The sequence below is a fragment of the Triplophysa dalaica genome, chromosome 16, assembly GCF_015846415.1.
Source record: "Triplophysa dalaica isolate WHDGS20190420 chromosome 16, ASM1584641v1, whole genome shotgun sequence".
NCBI lineage: Eukaryota > Metazoa > Chordata > Actinopteri > Cypriniformes > Nemacheilidae > Triplophysa > Triplophysa dalaica.
In genome coordinates, this window is record NC_079557.1 from 15,611,733 (window position 1) to 15,636,448 (window position 24,716).

Sequence of the window (24,716 nt, forward strand, 5' to 3'; positions counted from 1 at the left end):
TCCTGTTTGTTACTTTTTTTCCCCCTCATGTCATTCCAAACACGTATGTGTTCTTCTGCAGAACACAAGAGATATCTTAAGAACGTTGGTAGCCAAACAACTGTTGCTCCACGGACTTTCATTGTATGGACACAAAAGCATTGAGACATTTCTCAAAATATCATCTTTTGTGCTCCACTGAAAAAGGTCATACAGCTTTAAACAACATGAGGCCAGATAAATTACAATTCTTCCTTTTTGGATGAACTATCCCTTTAAATCAACACCTCAGAAGTGGTTATTAAGGTTTCGACTGCTGTCGTGTTGTCTTTTTAGAAATCACTTGGCTCCTGTCAAGACGACTAAACAGTATTCCCAAATCAGGCCCCAATGCTCGTCCTTCCAAAGTACAGTCTCTACCTTCGTATTTCACCAGGAAGCGAAGAGAATCCCAGTCCCTCTCTTCTGTCTTCACCCCCAACCTAGATAAAATTTTATCTGCTAGGTCAGGCACCACAGGTTGCAGGAGTATACCGTATATCTTAAGACATTCTAGTGACACATGAAGGATAGTATGAAGCCATCGCTTGTCTTTGCTTTCATTCTGATCGAGTTTCCATGGTGCATGTCTTTGGATAAATCCATTAGTCTGACGCACACATGCCGTAATGGCTTCCAATGCTTTATACACTTGTAGAAGCTCAAAGTGTTGCTCAACTAAACCAGGAAGAGCATACACGGCCTCAAGCATTCTGTAGTCGTCCCAGACCGCTTTTCCTTCAAGTCCCTCAGTTGATTCCTTTGGGAAACAGATGTTGCAGAACTGTGGATACACCTGCTTGGGGTTAAGTGAGAGAGCAGTGCAACGGTTCAGAAGCCCACCAAGGGCATCTGCAAGTTCACTGTTACACATCTTAATGACTTTGTCATCATAGTAGTCACAGTCTGAGTCAGGAACCCCTTGCCTCAGGAGAAAGTAGCGCAGGCCGTCCACTGTGAACTTCTTCATGGCTTCTCGTGGGTCAACCACGTTGCCGAGGCTCTTAGACATTTTCTTTCCTTCTACTGTCCAGTGAGAGTGCACGTATATCTTCTGAGGCAGCGGTAACCCTGCAGCTAAAAGAAACGCAGGCCAATATATAGCGTGAAATTTAAGAATATCTTTACCGATGACGTGATGCGCAGCTGTCCAACGCTGAGCGTGATTCTGCGGGAAGCTAACAACTGTTAAGTAGTTCACCAGAGCGTCCAACCACACATAGATGGTTTGCTCTGGATCTCCAGGCACAGAGATACCCCACTGAAGACGGCTTTTCTGACGAGATACAGACAGGTCGGGCAGGTCGTCCTCCAGCCACTGAAGAACCAAGTGGTGAAACTTTACAGGCTGGATGACTTTTGGATTCAGTCTGAACCACTGGAGCAGTTCACTGCGGAATGCTGATAGACGGAACATGTAGTTCTCCTCCTTCATCCATTCCACCTGCAAATGAAACGGAATTATTTTTGTGATTGTGTAAGAGATAATGTTCATCCAGACATTTTTTTATCACTAAATAAACCCAAGGGGTTTACTTTGAAATAACAACTGCCTGGATGTACAATACTTAACAAATGTATAAGTCCACCTGTTATATAACAAAGAGGTATATTTCAGAAATCTGGCAAAAACCTTTGAACATTAGAAATATGACTGTGACTAAAGCACTTACGCATACTTGGGATTAACCATTACAGAAACATAAAATGATTTTGTTAATCACTAATCGTGTTAGTTTATAGCCAGACCTCTTCACCCTGGGTGGTGGTGGTAAATTTGTTTAGCACTGTACATTATTCAAAATTTTACACAGCTACTTGAGTACGTAATTAAAAAAAAAAAAAAATGAAATAATTTACTACCTTATTTGTAATAAATTCAATCCAATTGACCAAAGAGAAGCAAGTACTTCAGAGGGCCATGTAATAAGACCATTCAAAGCACAGTTGGCGAGGGCTTATTTAGGTGTGACGCATATATTGACCAATATTTCTACATTATCAGGTCTGGTATCATCATATACGTAACTGTAAACAATTAAACAAATCTGGGTCCCTTTGCACACAGCTGATACATACTGTATCTATGGATAATATCCGAAGAACAAATAATATTGAAACCAAATTTACATTAAAAACTAAAATGTCAATATTTAGTTTTGGACATTCAGCTTATCCTAAATTATTGTTATTTACAATTGGTTCAGTTACATAAATATACATCTACAATGCTGTGAAAGACATCTTTTATCAATTAAATGTTTTCTTTAAAGTAATACTATTACCAGTGGTGAATAATATGACAGAATTTTAATGACTGGCATATAAGAATCTTTACCACCACATTCTGGATTCATCTAAATATTTTTTATGTTTTAATGTTTGATGTGATATTTTTGAATAAAAGTGGACATAAGTGTGTATTGCGTTATTCAACGGTCCACCTGGAAACTACATGAATCCGTCTGATGGAAGAAATAAGCTTTCGAGTTTAAATTGGTAGCTATAGAGGGTATGCAAAGATCACAGCATAAACTCCTAAACGTTATTGTTAACTTTTGACACGTTATTTAATGTACACCGGTCAGTTATTGCGGGGACATTTCCACGCCTCTTAAAATGACGCTGCACAAAACGAAACATGATCGGTTGCTCCACCTGTCAGTCTGACCTCTTGGGCGGGCCTTGGGGGTATTGATTCTCGACTTGACTTTTTACTGTCAGTAAAAACGGGGTCAAGGATACGTATATAAAATAAATGAGTGTAACTTCATAAGTTTAGGAACTTTTGACTGGTAACCACACTCTAGGATCTCTTAAGTCACTAGCAAATACACATGTATTAGTGCAAGGAGCACACCATTACTGACTATTTTTTGTGCTGCCAGTTACCCCTTTCTGGTCCTAAACCGATATGGTTTTCCAAGCGCACACGCCACAAGGACATGACAGCCCAGGTCTAACCGTATAGACTTATGGTAAAGTGAAGACATTTTGTTCAGTTTATTATTTCTATTAAAAAAATTATCACATGGTTGATGTGTTTAATGGACTATCGTTACATTTACATTTAGCAGACGCTTTTGTCCAAAGCGACTTAGAAAGAGTTAAGGAGCAACAAGCGATACAGGAGCCATAATACATAAGGTGCCAATACAAAGTTACTAGTTTCAACTAAAGCTAGACCACTACCTGTTGAGAGAAACGGTTAGTTTTTTTTATTATTTATCTGTCAGATATTCACAGAAGAGATGGGTTTTAAGACGTTTTTTGAATGTTGTGAGAGATGTGGTTGACCGCACAGAGTTAGGAAGAATGTTACACCAGGAAACAGTTGTGAAGCAGAATGAGCAGGAATGCGATTAACTGTCCTTATGAGAAGGCAATACAAGACGCCGCTGGTTTGCTGAATGCAGGGATCTAGATGGGGTGTAGGAGTGCAGGAGGGTGTGAAAGTAAGCCGGTGCAGATCCAGTGATGGTCCTGTAGGCAAGCGTTAGTGACTTGAATCTGATAGAGGATTCGACCGTTAGCCAGTGGAGAGAGATGAGAAGGGGTTTCACATAAGCCCTTTTGGGCTGTTGGAAGACGAGGCGTGCTGCTGCGTTCTGAACCAGCTGGAGCGGTTTTAATTGCAGTAGTCCAACCTTGAGATTACCAGGGCTTGGACAAGGAGTTGTGCCGCATGCTCAGTGAGATAGGGTCTCACCTTTCTAATGTTGAAGAAGGCGTATCAGCATGACCGTGTTGTCTTTGCAATGTGATCATTGAAGGACATCTGTTCATCAAATATGACTCTGAGGTTCCTGGCTGTTTAGGAAGGAGTGATTGTGGTATTGCCAAGATGGATGTTGAGATCGTGTTGCACCGTAGGGTGTGCTGGAAATACAAGTAATTCTGTCTTGGCAGGGTTCAGCTGGAGGTGATGCTCTTTCATCCAAGCTGAGATGTCCTTAAGGCAAGCTGTAATGCGAGCTGCTATAGTGGCATCCTCTGGGTGAAACGAGTCGTAGATCTGGGTGTCGTCAGCATCACAGTGAACAGCATAACTATCATAGTTTCACAATGTGATCAATTTTGTGAGAGCGAGTAATTCATGACAGAATTTTCATTTTATAAACTTGCAGTGTACACTACAATCTAAGTGAATCTGCAACAATATTTTTTATAACATTTTAATAAAAATATGAATAAATATTTTTAATATAGTAGCAACATACAAAAACTGCTAAATTAAAAATAATATTTTACTACAAAACTTAAATGGCCAACCAACTCGGCATGTTTCAAGGATTCTTAAGTGACCACTACATTAGTAGGTTTTCATCAGATTTTTTTTCTGTTCACACTTGTTCAGTTTGATCGGATTCCAATTGGATATGCACTGAAACAGTGGAGGTTCTAGAACGTATGAGTATTGACTTTGTGAATATTTCTTCATTATTGACTTCATTCGTGTAACTGCAGCATATAATGAACAGACATTAAGTTGGTTCTTTACATATTTAAATAAATTGTCCATCCATCCATTTTCTTCCGCTTATCCGGGGCCGGGTCAGGGGGGCAGCAGTCTAAGCAGGGATGACCAGACTTCCCTCTCCCTAGACACTACCTCCAGCTCTTCCGGGGGGACACAGAGGCGTTCCCAGGCCAGCCGGGAGACATAGTCCCTCCAGCGTGTCCTAGGTCTTCCCTGGGGTCTTCTCCCGGTGGGACATGCCAGGAAGGCGTCCAGGGGGCTTCCGGGAAAGATGCCCGAGCCACCTCAGCTGGCCCCTCTCGATGTGGAGGAGCAGCCAATCTACTCAAAGCTCCTCCCGAGTGACCGAGCTTCTCACCCTATCTCTAAGGGATCGCCGGCCACCCTGCGGAGAAAGCTCATTTCGGCCGCCTGTATCCGGGATCTTGTCCTTTCGGTCATGACCCACAGCTTATGACCATAGGTGAAAGTAGGAACGTAGATTGAATGGTAAACCTTCTTCACCACGACAGACCGGTACAGCGACTGCATTACTGCAGAAGCTGCACCGATCCGTCTGTCAATCTCCCGTTCCATCCTTCCCTCACTCGTGAACAAGACCCCCAGATACTTGAACTCCTCCACTTGAGGCAGGAACTCTCCACCTACCTGAAGTGAGCAAGCCACCCTTTTCTGACTGAGAGCCATGGCCTCAGACTTGGAGGTGCTGATTCTCATCCCAGCCGCTTCACACTCGGCTGCAAACCGTCCCAGTGCATGCTGAAGGTCCTGGTCTGATGGGGCCAGCACGATGACATCATCCGCAAAGAGCAGAGATGAAATCGTGTGGTCCCCAAACCCGACGCCCGCCGGCCCCTGGCTGCGCCTAGAAATTCTGTCCATAAAAAGTTTGAACAGAACCGGCGACAAAGGGCAGCCCTGCCGGAGTCCAACATGCACCGGGAACAAGTCTGACTTACTGCCAGCAATGCGAACCAAACTCCTGCTCCGGTCATAGCCCTTAGCAAAGGGTCCCAAATCTCATACTCCCGGAGCACCCTCCACAAGATGCCGCGAGGGACACAGTCGAATGCCTTCTCCAAATCCACAAAACACATGTGGACTGGTTGGGCAAACTCCCATGAACCCTGCAGCACCCTGGAGAGGGTATAGAGCTGGTCCAGTGTTCCACGATCGGGACGGAAACCACACTGTTCCTCCTGAATCCGAGGTTCTACCATCGGCCGGAATCTCCTCTCCAGTACCCTGGCATAGACTTTCCCGGGGAGGCTGAGAAGTGTGATCCCCGATAGTTGGAGCACACCCTCCGGTCCCCCTTCTTAAAAAGGGGGACCACCACCCCGTTCTGCCAGTCCAAGGGCACTGTCCCCGACCGCCACGCGATGCTGCAGAGGCGTGTCAGCCAAGACGGCCCCACAACATCCAGAGACTTGAGGTACTACCTCTGTGACTTCAGCCCGGGTGATAGGCGAGTCCGCCTCTGAGCCCTCGGCCTCTGCTTCCTTAATGGAAGACGTGACGGCGGGATTGAGGAGATCCTCAAAGTTTTCCTTCCACCGCCCGATGATATCCCCAGTCGAGGTCAACAGCTGCCCCCCTCCACTTTAAACAGCGTTGGTAGGGCACTGCTTCCCTCTCCTGAGGCGCCGAACAGTTTTCCAGAATCTCTTCATGGCCGACCGATAGTCTTTCTCCATGGCCTCACCGAACTCCTCCCAGGCCCGAGTTTTTGCCTCCCCAACCACCCGGGCTGCAGTCCGCTTAGCCTGTCGGTACCTGTCAGCTGCCTCGTGAGTCCCACAAGCCAGCCAGGCCCTATAGGACTCCTTCTTCAGCTTAACGGCATCCCTTACTTCCGGTGTCCACCACCGGTTTCGGGGATTGCCGCCTCGACAGGCACCGGAGACCTTACGGCCATAGCTCCGAGAGGCTGCGTTGACAATGGAGGTGGAGAACATGGTCCACTCGGACTCAATATCTCCAGACTCTCCCGGGATCTGGTCTAAGCTCTGCCGGAGGTGGAAGTTGAAGATCTCTCTGACAGGCGATTCGGCCAAACGTTCCCAACAGACCCTCACAGTACGTTTGGGTCTGCAGAGTCTGTCCAGCTTCCTCCCCCGCCATCGGATCCAACTCACCACCAGGTGGTGATCGGATGACGGCTCCGCCCCTCTCTTCACCCGAGTGTCCAAGACATACGGCCGTAGGTCAAATGAAACAACCACAAAGTCAATCATCGACCTCCGGCCAAGGGTGTCCTGGTGCCATGTGCACTGATGGACACCCTTATGCTTGAACATGGTGTTCGTTATCGTTCAGATCAGGGGGGCCGTTCCTCCCAATCACGCCCCTCCAGGTGTCACTGTCGTTGCCCACGTGGGCGTCGAAGTCTCCCAGCAGAACGACGGAGTCCCCAGTCGGGGCGCTTTCCAGCACCCCTCCCAGAGTCTCCAAGAAGGCCGGGCACTCTACACTGCCATTTGGCCCATAGGCGCAAACGACAGTGAGAGACCTATAACCGACCCGAAGGCGCAGGGAAGCGACCCTCTCGTTTACCGGGGTAAACTCCAACACATGGCGGCTGAGCTGGGGGGCTATAAGCAAACCCACACCAGCCCTCCGCCTCTCACCCTGGGCAACTCCAGAGTGGTGAAGAGTCCATCCTCCCTCGAGGAGTGTGGTTCCAGAGCCCAAGCTGTGCGTAGAGTTGATCCCGACTATCTCTAGTCGGAATCTCTGAACCTCACGCACAATCTCCGGCTCCTTCCCCGTCAGAGAGGTGACGTTCCATGTCCCTAGACCTAGATTCTGCGTCCAGGGATCGGGTTGTCGAGGCCCCCGCCTTCGGCTACCACCCGATCCACTTTGCACCGGCCCCTTACGGTCCCTCCTGTAGGTGGTGGGTCCACGGGAGGGTGGCCCCACGTCGCTCCTTCGGGCTGAGCCCGGGCGGACCCCATGGGGGAAGGCCCAACCACCAGGCGCTCGCATACGAGCCCCAACCCCGGGCCTGGCTCCAGGGTGGTGCCCCGGCTGCGCCATGCCGGGCGACGTCACGGTCCTCGAATTTGTCGTCATCATAAGGGTTTTTGAACCGCTCTTGGTCTGACCCGTCGCCTGGGACCTGTTTGCCTTGGGAGACCCTACCAGGGGCATATAGCCCCAGACAACATAGCTCCTAGGGTCATTCGGGTACTCAAACCCCACCACCACGGTAAGGTGCCAGTTCAAGGAGAGGTAAATTCACTAATTTAATTGTGTGCAATTTTTTTATATTTATCTCATTTCTGCAATACACAGCCAAAACACTATAGTGTTATCAGCAACAGTAGTGAAGGCTAAGAATCTTTTAGATTTCTCTTCAGTAGAGTATACTTTATATAATAAACAGATGTACATTTTCACCACTTTTGATAGGTATGCAAACTCCTAAGAGTTTTCAAGGATGTTTGTTTAGGCTCTCAAAAAATGTGATTCATTTCATAGATAATAACTTAACACAATCACACGGAAACTATTTTATGAGGAGGTCAATAAATCTTGTCATCTTATTCATTTGTTTTAATAAGATTTGCTTGTACCAGTTATGGTTAGGTCTCCTATTTTGTATCTTTTTACTAATCGTATTTGTATGTATGACTCACAATGTACAGATTCATACGAAATTCCCACCTTGTCAAATAGTTATGAATTCCCATGAGATCAGGCTGGATCATCACCATCAGTGCCCAGGGCCTATTTTGTCAAATCTCTAACTATTCATATTTTCCTAAAACTGATACAAATATGGTTAAATAAACTATTGAAACCAAGTTAAAGGGCCTTAATTGAACCATTTCAGTGTATTTTGGTCAGTGATTTACTGTTCTGTGTTGCTATGTTTTGATTGTGATACAAGATAAAATTTCTAGATACAATATTGTTTGTTCTTCTAACATTCCACTTCAAATACAATAAGTATCACCTCAGCTGTATGCAAAATGACCCACATTTGGTTTTCCATCATTGAAAATAGCTTTATTCTCAAATTTGCACATAGAGCCACAGTGAGTTTGCCTTATAAATGTAGTAAAAAGACAAGATTATTAAGAACTAGAAGATATTATGATATCTAATTAAATCACTTGTTTGTAAACTTTGAAAGGGAAAAAAATACACAAAGAGTGCATTTGCTCATTTTAAGCTGTCTCTTTTGGCATGTATTGCAACCTAATATTCCTCAAATCAAACAGATTCCATTCAAATCTGGCTCCACATCCCAGGTGAAAACCTCAAATAAGAGGATTACTCTGTAAATATTAAAGGGGTCATATGGCGCAAATACATGTTTTTCTGTGTGCATGTATTAGACACGTAATGTTTTTTGGAAGTGTCAGAAGAAATGATGCATTCTATCTAAAAGCGAAAATTCACCCAGACCTGCCTGAAACGTCTCGTGTAACCACACCCCTTCGTGTGTTCGTCAGTTCGTGGTATGATTTGACTAAGACCGTATATGCAGGTAAGGTGGGCATACCTGTCAGTGCAATTGCTTTGGAACCTGATGTTCCAAATATGGTAAGAGACATCACATTTAAGTCACATGGTTGCAGTATTCGACCATACAGACTGTTTACTGGCCGATCATAGCACACCTCGCTTTCCAGCGTTTCTGATCTGTAAATCTTGTATACACAATACATTACATCTAAAAAAGATAATATCCCTTTTACCCATATCATATGACCCGTTTAATCCATAATATTAATGACATTCAATATTTTGTACATCATTTAAGTGATCTTTGTCCAAACACTTTGGTTGTTTTGACACGGAATGACCCTATATTAGTCTCAGGTAAACAGATAATGTAACCCATCAAAATGGCAAGAATATTTAAGAGCATATGGACACATACCTTGTGGCCACTCTCAGTAGATATTTTGATCTCGCTTCCCGTTGAGTCTGTGCTGTCAGTGACTTGAGTTGGTGTGAGAAAGCTTTCATCTGGAGTGGAATACCATCCTTCATAAGTGCCTTTATAGATGAACCCCCTGCTATGGAGAACCGTCCAGAAGTGTTCAACAGCCCGACGATGTCTTTGTTCTGTTGTTCGAATGTAGTCAGTGTACGAAATGCCACATCTTTGGAAAACATCTTTGAAACTATCTGACACCTCAGTGCAGAAACTCAGAGGGTCTTTGCCAGCGATGCCAGCTGCCTGTTGGATTTTAAGACCATGCTCATCTGTACCTGCAAAGCATACACAAACAACCTCACTAAAAACTACTGAGCAAACATTCATTAATATGCAAGTTTTTTTACAGTACTAGGTTTTATACGATAAATTGTGCAAAACATACCTGTGGCAAATCTAGAATCATATCCCTTTAAGAGTTTATATCTGTGTAGACAGTCAGCAGTCACTGCTGAATACACATGGCCAATATGGGGAGTTGCATTGACATAGAAGATGGGAGTTGTGATGTAATATAGTTTAGAGCTCTGTGAATCCGTGCACATGCATTGCAAAAGCGGACGACGGCACAGAGACCTCTGGGACTCTGATGGATAAATATCTGGCAGTCGTCTGTGAAATAAGTAATTGAATAACCTCAATGCTACAGTTCTGTTTGTAGTGAGAGTACAGCACGCAGACCTCATTATTAAACAGCTGCCTCTGCCGGTCCGGGACGCGTGTGAGTACAACATCCGGGTCATTGCCGTGTCACGTGCTCTGACTTTCAAATAAAAGGTCCAACGACATGTCGGTACACGATCCGTCTGCGCATGCACATGCGCATAATGAAGTAGAAAACGCGCATGCGCAAATAATAATTATGTTTTGCGACGATTTACGACTCTTCACGATCTGTTCCATGCCTGCACAGCTTTGTACCGCGAGACTTTCATTCACTCACAGTGAAAGAAAAGAGAAGTTTGCCCTTTAATTAAGGTTCAAATTGCCACCTTTACATGTCAAGTGAACCAATTAATTGAAAAAAATCTTAGTATGAAAATTCATCACAGTTAAGAATAGCTATAAATTTTAATTAAGATCAATAATGATTTCTTAGCAAAGTAAACAATAAAGTGGAAAACATTTTTAATCATTTATTTTGTGATATGATAAGAAATATTTTGGACACATTTATCTTTATTTCTCCCCTTATCATTATTTATAGAATAAATTAAGACTCAAATTAAATCAAATTCAATTATTACTATTATTTAGATTATTGAAGGATTATTTAGATTATATATATATATATATATATATATATATATATATATATAAATTAGTCTAATAGTGTAGGGAAACAGAGACATGTTCTACGAAATAATTACGCGTTAACCAAACAACGCAGAAACGTAAATATGAATAGAAATTTAATTAATAATTACATAAAAAGGAGGAAAAATTAATTAAACAATAAACATAATTAAACTCCACACAAGGCATAAATAACAATATTATATAGTGTTATTTAAAAACACCAAAAGTGAACTTTTTATTGTAACGAGTACTTCATCTTGGACTCCTAATATGTCGCTTGAACCGGAAGTGGTTTGTTCATCTCATGACCGGCGTTTATCATCCACAGCCTCATTCCTCCGTGAAGTGACAGTGAAATAATGAATTAAAACCATCTTGATTAATCTCTACATATTACGGATTGACTGTTTGGTCCACATTTGATTTCGGACGTGCTGTTTTTTGATAGATCCCGTAGATTTTAAAGATGTCTGTCGTGGGTTTTGATCTGGGTTTTCTGAATTGCTATGTAGCAGTAGCTCGAGCTGGAGGAATCGAGACGATTGCGAATGAATACAGCGACCGATGCACACCGTGAGTCTCTCATTAATAACCACATACATTACAAAAACAATGCAGATGTCATCTAGATCGTTTGGTGGTTTGTGTTAAGTTGCATATTTTTTAAATGGGTCGCTTTGTGACAGACATGGATTTGACAAGCATGTGCCTCAGTCTAGTGGGCTGCCTACCTAGACCGCTTATTATGCACACCTTGGGATGTTGTCTAGGTAGGCAACTCACTACATTTTCGTATTCATGGTACAGCAAGCAATGTTATCAGATCATGGACGATTTTTTTTACAGTAACACTGATTGTACAAATAATATTAATGGACCACTGTGTGTTCCATTACGTGGTACCCAAAAATAAGAAAAATATTCTTCATACGTGTAAATAAAATGTCATTATCGTGTACCATTACTATGATAGTTCTCCCAAAAAGGAAAATCTGTCATCATTAATTCAATCTCATTTCATTCAAAGCATGTACTACTGTAGAACACAAAATATGGTATTTTTAGAAATGTATGTATTCAATTGAGGCCGATGTTGTTTGGTTACCAACATTCTTCAAAATATCTTTTTTTTGTGTTCTGCAAAAGCGGCAAGTTTATACAAATTAGAAAAATTATCAAATATATATATTTTTGTGAACTTGTTAAAGTGCTTTGCTTTAGGTATTTGTGTGGTATTGTTATAATGTGTAATGATTTAAGAATAGTATTTGTTAGTAGGGATGTAACAATATCAAAATCTCACCATACGATGATAATACCTCGGAGTACAGTCCATGGTACGACATTTATTTACTTTACTTTATTTAAAATGACAAATGATGTCTTGGAAATGTGCCATTAGCATCCTCTTTTCGTAACCTGCTAATCGTAATGAGTTATAGTATGAGATGGGTCAAATGACCCACAAATCTCTTTTATAAATAAAATAATTACACCAGATAGACCTTGCCTAACAAGGTATCATCTATTATTTTGTCTAACATTCTCTATGTTAGGCCCAGAAGACCTATCGTTTCATACAGTCAAGTGACCCTGATAATGTTGAGACAATTTTGCTCTTTTAAATGAGTAAACATGATATCGATAATATTGTTACATCCCTATTTGCTAAGTCTAGGCATTTTAGACCTAAAAATGTACAATTATGATTTTAGAGCGTGCGTTTCCTTTGGACCCCGAAATCGATCTATTGGTGCTGCAGCTAAAAGTCAGGTATGTGATGTGCCAGTCTGCAAGATTTTTGTAACCCTTAAATCTACATCTATGAAACAATATTTGTGTTTGCGATTACCCATAACGCTATTATTATAATATTTTTCAACAAGTTGGTCACAAACTGCAAAAACACCGTCCAAGGATTCAAATCTTTCCATGGTCGAGCCTTCTCTGATCCATTTGTCCAGAACATGAAGTCCAGGCTTGTGTATGACCTGTCACAGATGCCTTCAGGAACAACAGGCATAAAGGTACTTACTGTAAAGTGAGCTGTTATCAAGTGCACAAAAGAAAAGACCTGAGATTTAATCATGCAAACACAAGACTCGTCTGGTCTTGCAAAAACCCCAAGCAGTGTTTTATTTTGGAATGAAAATTGGAAAAGTAATTTGTGCTGTAGCATTTGTGTGTTTTGTGATGTTTTATAGGTGATGTACTTGGAGGAGGAGAAGGTCTTCAGTATTGAGCAGGTCACAGCGATGCTCCTGTCCAAACTGAAGGAGACTGCAGAGAGCGCCCTGAAGAAACCGGTTGCTGATTGTGTAATCTCTGTGAGTTTATAGGCTGTTCGTAGACTTGTCCACTTTGATATCAGGTTCTTAAAGAAATGCTGTTTAAACTTTCATAGGTCCCCTGCTTTTTCACTGATGCTGAGAGAAGATCCGTCATTGACGCTGCTCAGATTGCAGGACTCAACTGTCTGAGACTTATGAATGAAACAACTGCAGGTGAGTTGGGCAGAGTTTACAGCACCCCACATCCGTTTTCCTGAACACTCCTTCTTACATTTTCTATCTCACACAGTGGCTTTGGCGTATGGGATTTACAAGCAGGATCTTCCAGCGCCTGAGGAAAAGCCGAGGAATGTGGTGTTTGTCGATCTTGGACATTCAGGCTACCAGGTCTCTGTGTGTGCCTTTAATAAAGGCAAACTGAAGGTGGGCATTTTGTGTAAAAAAAAATATGATCATGTTTACAATTCCAACATCCAATTGATATTTATTTTTTTATTTTGTGGTGCTTTGTCACACTTTTGGAAACAAGTGTTAAACTATTTGGAAAATAAACATATGATTAATCAGTTTATCTATACCTGCAGATTCTAGCCACAGCCTTTGACTCTGAGATGGGAGGCCAAGACTTCGATGAGAGGCTGGTGAAGCATTTTTGTGATGAGTTTGCAGTGAAGTACAAGCTGGATGTAAAGTCCAAGCCCAGAGCTTTGGTGCGACTCTACCAGGAGTGTGAAAAGCTGAAGAAACTGATGAGCGCAAACTCTTCTGATCTGCCCCTTAACATCGAGTGTTTCATGAACGACATTGATGTGTCCAGCAAACTCAACAGGTAAAAAGAGTCTTACATTTGAGCTAAAGTTACTTATTCGCAACCTGATATGTGTTATGAGATCTTAAAGAATCTCCTACATTGTTTTATTTGTGTGACAGGGGTCAGTTTGAAGAGATGTGCGCTGACATCTTAGCAAGGGTTGAACTTCCACTGCGCAGCATCCTTGAACAAGCTCGTAAGTTAAGCTTTTCTTTAGGTTGCTTTTCTTTTAACTGGTATGACGTTGGGAATTGATAACCACACATGCATAAAATATCATACATTTAAGTTACAAACACTTTTCATGATTCTAGTTTAAAATAAAAAAATCTTCAAACACCTTTCTTCTATTGCAGATCTGAAAAAAGATGACATTTATGCTGTTGAAATATTGGGTGGAGCCTCTAGAATGCCGGCAATCAAGGAGAGAATCAGCAAATTCTTTGGGAAGGAAACGAGCACGACGCTGAACGCAGATGAGGCCGTAGCCAGAGGATGTGCTCTACAGGTCAGTTCATATACTACTTCCTCTGTTCACTCGGTTAATGCTAACATCTTAAGAGGACCCATAGAACTTCAGTTTGATAGCATATGTACAGAATCTGTTTTTTACTTCCGCAGTGCGCTATTCTCTCTCCTGCTTTCAAAGTTCGTGAGTTTTCCATAACAGATGTGGTTCCTTTTCCGATCTCCCTGAAATGGAATTCTGCAGCTGAAGACGGAGTCAAGTACAAAGCATTTTCACATTTACAGTTTTACCATGTTTCATTGCTTGGATTTCAGTAATTTTGCCTGATTGTGGTCAATCTTTGATTGTCTGTTTTTACATTTCAGTGACTGTGAGGTGTTTCCAAAGAACCATGCATCACCTTACTCAAAAGTGTTAACCTTCTATCGGAGAGAGCCTTTTTCTTTGGATGCTTACTATAACAGCCCTAAAGAGCTCCCCTATCCAGATCCCACAATAGGTATGACAATAACAACATAACTGTGGAGACAGATGCCTGGCATTAAAGCAGTGAATTAAAATAACAAAGAACAAAAGCACTATGTTTTTTCAATGTCATTGATAGACCTACATCCTAAGGATATGTGTAAATGTTTACACTACATCTGAGTTACATGTACTAAAAGGTCTTGCATTTGTTGTTTAGGCCAATATGTTATCCAAAAGGTGGTACCTCAGGCCACAGGTGAGAGTTCAAAGGTAAAGGTGAAAGTGCGAGTCAATATCCATGGGATCTTCAGCGTGTCCAGCGCTTCACTAGTGGAGATCCAGAAGTCTGAGGAGGAAGAAGAGAAAATGGACACTGAGCAGACCCCTGAAAAAGAAAATGAGGTGTGTCTTGGATCATAAAATGCTGTCATTTCTCACCATTATATAAACCTGTGTAGCATTACAGATTCATGTTTTGCTAACTTTTTTATTCTGATCCTTTTTCAGAGCAAAATGCAGGTTGATCAAGAAGAACAGAAGTCACCGGGAGATGAACAAGAAGCTGGGGAGAAAAAAGCCGGAACAGAAGAAATGGAGGTAAATGAGATGTAACAACTATATGTGTAACCAATTGCTAAATTATCAGATGATAGCCATAAATAATATCTCTCTATTGGCCGTTCAGACATCCACAGAGGAAGGCAAACAGGAGAAGAAAACCGACCAGCCTCCACAGGCCAAGAAGCCCAAAGTGAAAACAAAGGTCTTGGATCTTCCCATTGAAAACAATCCACAGTGGCAGTTAGCCAATGACATGCTGAATCTGTTCGTGGAGAGCGAGGTAAGTTTTCTATCCAGCTGAAATTTGGATTAAGGTCACAGGATTTCAAAACCACGATCAAAGCTACTGTGAAATTGGTTTCCCCAGGGTAAAATGATCATGCAGGACAAGCTTGAGAAGGAACGAAACGATTCCAAGAACTACGTGGAGGAGTATGTGTATGAGATGAGGGACAGACTGAACGGGATATTCGAGAAGTTCGTCAATGAGAGTGTGAGAATCAAAACATGACTTAAATGAATTGTTTCCACATTCTAAAAAAAAGGAATTTAAAATTTGTTTTCAAATCTGAAAAAGTTTATATATATAATATTTATAAATATCTATTAATGGGAGAAATCCCTGTAAAAATGACAATTTTATTACAATTATTTTAAAAAGTAATGCTGTCAAATCGATATTGTTTGTCTTTATATAACGTATCAGTGTGATATGTACAAGTATAAATTACACATATTTCTTAGATATATACGTGCATGTTTGTGTATTCATATATGCATATAAATATACATTGCACACACACATTAACTAAAACAAACATCTATTTTGTAATCAATAAATCGATTTGACAGCACTTTTAAAAATATATTTACTACATATTCAGGAGCCCCTTGCAAAACCATAACAATTAATTGGTAATTTGTTAATTAAACAATAATATCTGAATTGTATTGAAGTTTAACAGAATTATTCTGACCATAGAATTAAAAATTATATTGCATTGCTTGACATATAATGATTAGCTGTTTTCTCTTGGATCCACCTTCACAGGATAGAGACACTTTCTTATTAAAACTAGAGGACACTGAGGCCTGGCTCTATGAAGATGGTGAGGATCAACCTAAACAAGTGTACATCGACAAACTTGCTGACCTTAAGGTAATAAATGCCTTCAATATCTCTAATTTGTGATATAGTTTGATGTAAATTGGTATACCAATATGCAAAATACGATTCAATTACAAGATCTATTCATCTGTTCTGACTATTGTTGCAGAAACTCGGCCAGCCCATTCAAGACAGATACACAGAATCTGAAGAGAGACCCAAAGCTTTTGAGGAGTTGGGCAGACAGTTGCAGCAATTCATGAAGATTGTAGAAGCCTACAAAACCAAGGTGAGACTTCATTACTGTGTGTAAGAAGTTAGAAACGGACGCTTCCTGTACGATGGCTTCACATTTTGAATTGTGAATTAAAGGAGGAACTGTATGACCATTTGGATGAGACTGAAGTTCAGAAGGTGGACAGGATGGTAAATGATGTCATGATCTGGATGAACAGTCAAATGAACCAGCAGAGTAAACAGAGTCTCGCCATGGAGCCTGTGGTGAAAACTTCAGACATTCAGGCCAAAACACGGGTCGGTAATATTGGCAAAAAGCACAGATTTTGCGCTTCATAATGAAAATTGATGAATGTTGAGTTTACCTCTGCTCAAATCAATTCCAATTGTTTTAACAGGAGCTGTTCTCTACCTGCAATCCAGTTGTGTCCAAACCCAAGCCCAAAGTGGACTTGCCAAAAGAAGAGAACCCATCAGAGCCAAACGGACCGGTCAATGGACAGGAAAACGCCGAGGCTCAGTCCAGCGGTACAGAACAAGCTGCAGCAGACAGTGCAGAAACTACAGAAGCCAAGCCTGAAATGGACCTTGACTAAGTGCGCTGTGTAATGTTATGTTAACATTACACATTATGCTACGTAATGTCATGTTAATGTTAACTTTTATGTTTCCAGTGACTGCTTAAGCCTTGATTCACGGACACAGCAGGTTGATTCTGGCAATGGTTGATTCTGGCAATGAGAGGATCGCGGTTACGTTTGCATGTCCTTTTATATTAAAGAAATCATAACTCAACAATGCTGTAAGCCCTCTGAGAACAGTTCTGTTCAGGAATATGCTGTTTGGTTCTGTTAACAGGTGTTTCAATAAATATGGACTGAAACATATTTGTATATGTTTATATTTTTTGATGAATTTGTAAAAGGTAGTTTGGTGGTGCCGTAGTACAATGATGTTCTTTACAGAGTAACCCAAGGTGCACTCACTTAAAACAAACATAAAACCCTTTTATTCATGAAAACCTGCAATAAACCTTAAAAAAATTGCTGAAAGAAGGTATACTATATATGCAGCCGTAGACGAAATTAAGAGACCATAACAAATTGTCATTTCAAATCAGCAATTCTATATGTATTGTGGTCATTCCAGACCCCAGTGTTTGTTGAATTTCAACAAGATTATCACATAAAAATAATTTGTAAACTATTCCTACATGCAAATAGGACTGGTGTATTGCTTAAACGTGAATATGAACTTGTTTTCATTGCAGTATTTGAGGTCTGAAACATACAGAGCATTGCATTTTTTTCCAGTTATTTTAACCTGTTTCTCCAGTTTTCGTTTTCTGCAAATATAAAGTTTGAAATTTGGTAAGAATTATTGTTAGTTGTTCACATCTAACCTTAACACAGACCTATAAATACTACATTTTAAAATCAGAAAAAAGGTCTCTTAATTTTTTCCACGGCTGTATAAAGACCACTTTGGAAAACATAAGCAACGCTAGTCCGAAAGCACTTCCTATTTTAACACTACACAAAGTTTGTACAAAATAACAGAACATTTATAACCGAATCAAAACTAATATCTTTAGGATTTAAATATATGTGTAAGAATTTAAAATAAAAATAATAAAACGTGAAGTGCTTCTGCACCAGTATTTACATTTTGGAAAGTGGTCTCTATATAATGATACACTCACCTAAAGGATTATTAGGAACACCATACTAATACTGTGTTTGACTCCCTTTCGCCTTCAGAACTGCCTTAATTCTACGTGGCATTGATTCAACAAGGTGCTGAAAGCATTCTTTAGAAATGTTGGCCAATATTGATAGGATAGCGTCTTGCAGTTGATGGAGATTTATGGGATGCACGAAGCTACTGTTCCACCACATCCCAAAGATGCTCTATTGGGTTGAGATCTGGTGACTGTGGGGGCCATTTTAGTACAGTGAACTCATTGTCATGTTCAAGAAACCAATTTGTAATGATTCGAGCTTTGTGACATGGTGCATTATCCTGCTGGAAGTAGCCATCAGAGGATGGGTACATGGTGGTCATAAAGGGATGGACATGGTCAGAAACAATGCTCAGGTAGGCCGTGGCATTTAAACGATGCCCAATTGGCACTAAGGGGTCTAAAGTGTGCCAAGAAAACATCCCCCACACCATTACACCACCACCATAATTGCATTAATGAGAAATTGAACAGGTGTTCCTAATAATTCTTTAGGTGAGTGTATGTATTACCGTTACATGTCTTAGAGAAATTGGCCATAGTAGCCTATCTTGTTTTTATTTTGTCGTAAAACCTTAATAACTTAACCACAAATTTACTATGGTCTTAAATCCGTGTATCATTCGTTCTTTTCATATTCAATTGAGATTCCAAAATCTGAAAATTAAAAAACGGTTTGTTATTTCGTTATTCGTTTATAAATGTGATACCAAAAAACAAATAACGGGTCATTTTTCGTACTTTTGATTTAATGCTCAGATCAAAAATGGGAAATGAAACAAAGGGGACACGACAGATTTTGATTTTGAGATTTAATTTGTTCGATTTGGGTAAGCCGGAAGTTATCTTCGTGTGTGTATGTGTTGCAGTTAAAAGAAGCCTGAAAACCCTCAATCTTGCAGTGATTGACTAAGTAATTTTTTTTGTAATTTCGTATCGACACCCTGGCCGCACTGGAATCATATGCTGATTTAATTAAAGACTTATTTGAAACTGTCAGGACACATAAAGAGATGTCAACTACGCTGCAGAAGATGGGTATCCAGCGAAGTTCTGAAATGAGACGAGGTTGAATCCAGCTTCTTATTCGCAGTTTCTTATTCACGCTTAGCTTCTTAGGGACCATCTCGCGTTTCTCTTCTTTTACGTTTTTAAAATAAAAACTTTTTTGTGTGTGTGTTTCTGTGTGCGCGCGCGTGTGTGTGTGTCTGTTGGCGTGTGTCTGTGCCTGCCTGCGTGCGTGTGTGAGAGAGAGTGCACAGAGGATGGGCTGCTGCTCGCTGTCTAAGTCATGACCTGCTGAATGCCCCTTGAGATGACCGTGAACTTCACGTGGAACCTCCATCACCCACTCCCCTTAACATTCTCTATATTACTTTGATCGAACAGTTTTTTTAGGCAGCCTATGTCCACCATGAATATTAATCGAATCCAAAAGTACCTACATGTTTGAAAGTGCAATATTCTGGTGCAGAACATGCAGTACGGTTTATGCATGAGTAATTTACGTGTATATTTGTAAAAAAAACATAGTATACACCGTTTTGTTATACTTTGCATATATATAATTAACTGTTTTTATTCTATATATTTATTTTTTCTATTTCCTTTGTTTGTCTATACTGTATTTTTTCATTCTGAGCTCCTGAAACCACAACACGTTGCTTGTCTTTGTGTGCACAATTTGAAAATAAAGCTTATTCTAATTTTTTACTGATCCATTGTTCTTATACAATTTATTATACTCTTGTTGGTCTTAGCCAGTGCATTATACACACATTATATTACTGCTATGTAGTTACATGTATATATATTTAAGTAAACTTTGACACAGAACTGTGTTTTTGTACAAGTATGTCTTTGATGGTGCGTTAAAAGTTCCACAGCTAGGTTACACCTTGTCTTGATGTCTACCGTCATGCAAGAAAACAGTTTTACTGTAGCATTTTTGGGTTATTGGACAATTTGGGGTGCCATATCTCGAGTTCTTTGAGGGTGCGTTAGACGTTCTACATTGGAGTTATACCCAGTATTCATGACTAACATCTAGCCAAAAAGCAGATATTTTTATTGTAGCATTTTGTAGCAGAACTTCGCTGGATACCCATCTTCTGCAGCGTAGTTGACATCTCTTTATGTGTCTTGACAGTTTCAAATAAGTCTTTAATTAAATCAGCATATGATTCCAGTACGGCCATGGTGTCGATACGAAATTACAAAAACAATTACTTAGTCAATCACTGCAAGATTGAGGATTTTCAGGCTTCTTTTAACTTTTTGCAAATGCGGCAAACTTCCAAGTGCAACACATACACACGAAGATAACTTCCGGTTTACCCAAATCGAACAAATTAAATCTCAAAATCAAAATCTGTCGTGTCCCCTTTATTTCATTTCCTATTTTTGATCTGAGCATTAAATCAAAAGTACGAAAAATGACCCGTTATTTGTTTTTTGGTATCACATTTATAAACGAATAACGAAATAACAAACCGTTTTTTAATTTTCCGATTTTGGAATCTCAATTGAATATGAAAAGAACGAATGATACACGGATTGTCTTACCACACCTTGGTTAATTCCCCTAAGTCAATTGGATCCAAAATAGGTTCGTTTGATAATCCAATTCTAATTTGCCTCATGTTTAAGAATTTTAACATGCATTTTCCTCAAATTTACCATAGTTATACTTTAAATACCATGGTTAAACTATGGTTACTAAAGTGGTCATTTGTGGTTGCTATGGTTTTACAATGAATACCATAGTAAAACTATGTTTAAATAATATTTTTTTCCGAAGGGATTTGCTACTAGAAGCTTAAAATAGCATTTTGTAAGTAACTTTAATAGTTGGAGCTCAAATGCTAGATCCGCAAACTCCGCAAGATTTCCTGAATCACATGATCGTGTTCCTCTGCCCTGCGGTCCGGAGCTATTACATGAAAACCAACAGACATCATATCATCCGGTAAGTGTTTAACAAACACAAGACTTGACGATTCTAATTAGCTCACGAGTTCATAGTTTCGAATAGTTTTAGTTCAACTTAAACTAATACAATTATTGTTCGTGTTAAAAAATGTATTGTACAAGTGTCCTTTGTCAGTGAATGTACCGCGCGCCTTCAGTGCTACAGCAGCGTCGAAGTTCGTCACGTCTCTGTCATTGACACACGGCTGTACAATTGTGTTTATAGTTTTGATTATTACTTCACTTCCGTCCAATTTAACGATAATGAGGCTAAAGTCTGCATAACACGAGATCGTATAATGAAAACTATACTAAAAAACACTTACGTGACTTTGCAGGTCGTTCCACCAGATCGCTCCACGCAGACACCATGAAACTCATCATACTCAACGAATATGACCAGGTCAGCGAATGGGGTGCCAAATACATCAGAAACAGGATAAAAAAATTCAATCCAGGTCCTGACAGATTCTTCACTCTTGGACTTCCCACAGGTAGGATTATTAAACAGTTTGTGCATCGCATATTTTTTGTTGAATCCATGTCTGTGATCCATCAGTGTTGCTTATATTTCCTACAGGAAGCACTCCCCTTGGATGCTACAAGAAACTTATTGAGTATCACAAGAGGGGAGAAGTATCTTTCCAATATGTGAAAACGTTTAATATGGATGAGTATGTAGGTATGTGGGGATCAAGGGTTGACGCTGCTGTCATATATTCGGTCGTAACATTGCACTAAGTGACTGTTTTTTCAGGACTTCCTAGAGAACATCCCGAAAGTTATCACTCATTTATGTGGAACAACTTCTTCAAGCATATTGACATCCGAGCTGAGAACGCTCATATCTTGGATGGCAATGCGTCCAATCTAGAGAAAGAATGTCAGGACTTTGAAGCCCAGATCAAAGCTGCTGGAGGAATTGAACTTTTTGTTGGCGGTGAGATGTTAGATTAAACTTTGACCTGTAGTCATTTGATAAAGGTCTATGGGTAGATGAATGTTGTTCCGCTTTGGTAAGCTACCATAAAATATTATGGTATAACTTTCTCAGTGTTGTATTAATGTTGTAGGTATTGGACCTGACGGTCACATCGCCTTCAATGAGCCCGGTTCAAGTCTTGTGTCCCGAACACGTGTTAAGACTTTAGCCATGGACACAATCCTGGCTAATGCACGTTTCTTTGATGGAGAACTTTCTAAAGTCCCCACCATGGCTCTCACTGTTGGTGTTGGTACGGTCATGGATGCTCGGGAGGTACATTTAATTATTTTATTCATGAATTCACACACTTTATTTAAAAATGTCCTTCCCACTACCATTGATGTTGTTTATCATGTTTGGGTAAGTTGAATATGAGTCTAGGTTGGCCTAAAAAAAATTACGAACCCTAAAATCTGCAATTGTTACCAATTTTTGTAATCACCAACAAATGCCCAATATAAATCTATTACTATTATTAAGTAAACAAGTATGTATACCTATATTCTTATACATCCGATTTCTAAAAACATTTAGATAAAAGCAGTGTCTGTCAGTTTCTACCACACAATTCTGTTTATAAAATAGCAAAAAGAAAAATAATTTTAGTTGTGCGTAGATCTGACACATAACATTTTTGTATTCTATTTTAGGTCATGATCCTAATCACAGGTGCTCATAAAGCATTTGCCCTCTATAATGCCATAGAAGAGGGAGTTAATCACATGTGGACAGTATCAGCTTTCCAGCAGCATCCTCAGACTGTATTTGTGTGTGATGAAGATGCCACACAGGAGCTGAAGGTCAAAACGGTCAAGTATTTCAAAGGTAATAAATGCCATCTCATGTTTTACATGGTTCAGTGTTCTCTTTCTGTTCCTACCACAGTATATCTGCTTAGAGAATGTAGGAGTGAACACAAGAACATCAAACACGAGAAAATTAGATCATCCATTTGTTGGTGTTTTTTTTTTCAGGGATGATGCATGTGCACAATAAGATGGTGGATGAGCTATAGATCTACAATCAAGAGAAGAATCTACACAGATTTTGCAATTTAGCGATGTTGTTGTGTTTTTTTTATCACATTTAGTTCTTTTTCATTTTTTGATAAAGTTTATACTTTGTTATTAAACATTCCTGATTTTGAATGATGAATATTATACTACTTATTAAACAGTCACAATGGAATAAAATAGTTAATCGTAATCGCAATGCCTCTGATGTGACCAATAAGTGTGAGATTATTGATAAAGTGGTGCTTGCAGGGAATTACTTGTGTGTCTTATTTCTACACAACAGTATACTTTACTTTACTGTATTTATTTTTAACTTACAGGAGGTGTTTTCTATCATGTTCTTACAAAATAAAAACTGTTTCAGTGTCTTACTAAAAACGAACTTACAAATGATTCACGTATTGTGAAATCTCTCTAGTGACTCTCCAGAGGAACATAAAATAAAATTACACAATTTATCACTTTTATTTGCATTTATTAACACATAGTAGTTACTGCTGACAATGACAATTTATAAAGGAAATTTACAGCAACTATTATGGCCTACATATGAATTCACATTTTAGAATGGACAAAGTTTACACCAATGAAGGGCACTTCGGAATGGGGACACCACACAAAAAGTCGCTCCAGATAAAGAGAAAAGTAAGTTTTATTGCTCTATTTGCCTAGTGTAACATTATGAAACACAATTGTGCTACTCCCTCCAGAGTTCACACGCTACTCTTTTAAGAGAGCATAGCAGTATTGCATCCCACATGAAAAGATATTGTAGTATATTTTGGTTTTTACTATAGTAAACGGTAGTAAATGACAGAATACTGTTGAATATAATAATTATATCATAGTATAATATATTAGTATATTGTTATAGTATTCTGTAGTATTAACTATAGTAAATTGTAAAAACTAGTAAACAACATACGTACTTAAGTATTTAGCCTACTCTAGTGAGTTTCATAAAAACTATACTATTTAATTATTATTTTAAATTACGAATTTGCTACAGTTTGATATAGATGGTTTTACCGGACGCACGTCCTGGCCCAAAGTTGAAAAAATCTGTCTGTTTATACGCATTCTTCCAAATATCTTTCTCTGTGTTTATCAGAAAAAAATAAATTCATAAAGTTATGGAACAACTCGAAAGTGAGTAAATGACGACAGAATTTTCATTTTTGGGTGAACTATCCCTTTAAGTTTGGCCCACATAATGTTTGTTGTTGTTGCAGCTGCTCTTTTTCTCCTCAGATACTTAATTTTAACGTCCAAGTTTGTCATCTCTTCTTATTTCTAACATAATCT

General features: G+C 39.8%; 3 protein-coding genes across 4 annotated transcripts; 2 read left to right on the forward strand and 1 right to left on the reverse strand.

Moving 5' to 3' along the window:
• Positions 1-28: 28 nt before the first annotated feature.
• On the reverse strand, positions 29-10,171 carry mars2 (methionyl-tRNA synthetase 2, mitochondrial). Its single transcript, XM_056769649.1, has 3 exons — positions 9,841-10,171; positions 9,396-9,730; positions 29-1,462 (listed from the first exon to the last, which is right to left on the reverse strand). The coding sequence occupies exons 1-3, from the start codon at positions 10,139-10,141 to the stop codon at positions 281-283; spliced, it is 1,818 nt and encodes a 605-aa protein (XP_056625627.1). The 5' UTR covers positions 10,142-10,171; the 3' UTR covers positions 29-280.
• An 880-nt stretch (positions 10,172-11,051) lies between these two features.
• hspa4b (heat shock protein 4b) lies at positions 11,052-17,586 on the forward strand. 2 transcript variants are annotated; one of them, XM_056770248.1, is made up of 20 exons: positions 11,052-11,327; positions 12,470-12,527; positions 12,641-12,781; positions 12,959-13,081; positions 13,159-13,258; positions 13,335-13,468; positions 13,630-13,874; positions 13,976-14,052; positions 14,213-14,364; positions 14,478-14,584; positions 14,691-14,824; positions 15,011-15,195; positions 15,301-15,390; positions 15,479-15,634; positions 15,722-15,847; positions 16,406-16,513; positions 16,632-16,751; positions 16,835-16,996; positions 17,098-17,295; positions 17,374-17,586. In XM_056770248.1, exons 1-19 carry the CDS (start codon positions 11,221-11,223, stop codon positions 17,293-17,295), a joined length of 2,523 nt encoding a protein of 840 aa, XP_056626226.1. In that variant the 5' UTR covers positions 11,052-11,220; the 3' UTR covers positions 17,374-17,586. The 2 variants fall into 2 exon arrangements, with proteins under 2 accessions (XP_056626226.1, XP_056626225.1); XM_056770247.1 differs by having other exon boundaries at positions 17,098-17,586.
• Positions 17,587-21,216: 3,630 nt separating this feature from the next.
• gnpda1 (glucosamine-6-phosphate deaminase 1) lies at positions 21,217-23,872 on the forward strand. The gene is made up of 7 exons (XM_056770169.1): positions 21,217-21,408; positions 21,749-21,904; positions 21,991-22,092; positions 22,168-22,350; positions 22,484-22,668; positions 23,046-23,220; positions 23,370-23,872. The coding sequence occupies exons 2-7, from the start codon at positions 21,781-21,783 to the stop codon at positions 23,408-23,410; spliced, it is 810 nt and encodes a 269-aa protein (XP_056626147.1). The 5' UTR covers positions 21,217-21,408; positions 21,749-21,780; the 3' UTR covers positions 23,411-23,872.
• The last annotated feature ends 844 nt before the right edge of the window (positions 23,873-24,716 follow it).

Coding starts and splice junctions, on each gene's coding strand:
- gnpda1 (XM_056770169.1), top strand. CDS start 21,781: ATGAAACTCATCATACTCAACGAATATGACCAGGTCAGCGAATGGGGT. Junction 22,669..23,045: donor CGGTCATGGATGCTCGGGAG/GTACATTTAATT, acceptor ATTCTATTTTAG/GTCATGATCCTAATCACAGG. Junction 23,221..23,369: donor AACGGTCAAGTATTTCAAAG/GTAATAAATGCC, acceptor TTTTTTTTTCAG/GGATGATGCATGTGCACAAT.
- hspa4b (XM_056770247.1), top strand. CDS start 11,221: ATGTCTGTCGTGGGTTTTGATCTGGGTTTTCTGAATTGCTATGTAGCA. Junction 14,053..14,212: donor CAGCATCCTTGAACAAGCTC/GTAAGTTAAGCT, acceptor CTTCTATTGCAG/ATCTGAAAAAAGATGACATT. Junction 16,514..16,631: donor ACAAACTTGCTGACCTTAAG/GTAATAAATGCC, acceptor CTATTGTTGCAG/AAACTCGGCCAGCCCATTCA.
- mars2 (XM_056769649.1), bottom strand. CDS start 10,141: ATGAGGTCTGCGTGCTGTACTCTCACTACAAACAGAACTGTAGCATTG. Junction 9,731..9,840: donor TGATTCTAGATTTGCCACAG/GTATGTTTTGCA, acceptor TATGCTTTGCAG/GTACAGATGAGCATGGTCTT. Junction 1,463..9,395: donor CTACTGAGAGTGGCCACAAG/GTATGTGTCCAT, acceptor TTTCATTTGCAG/GTGGAATGGATGAAGGAGGA.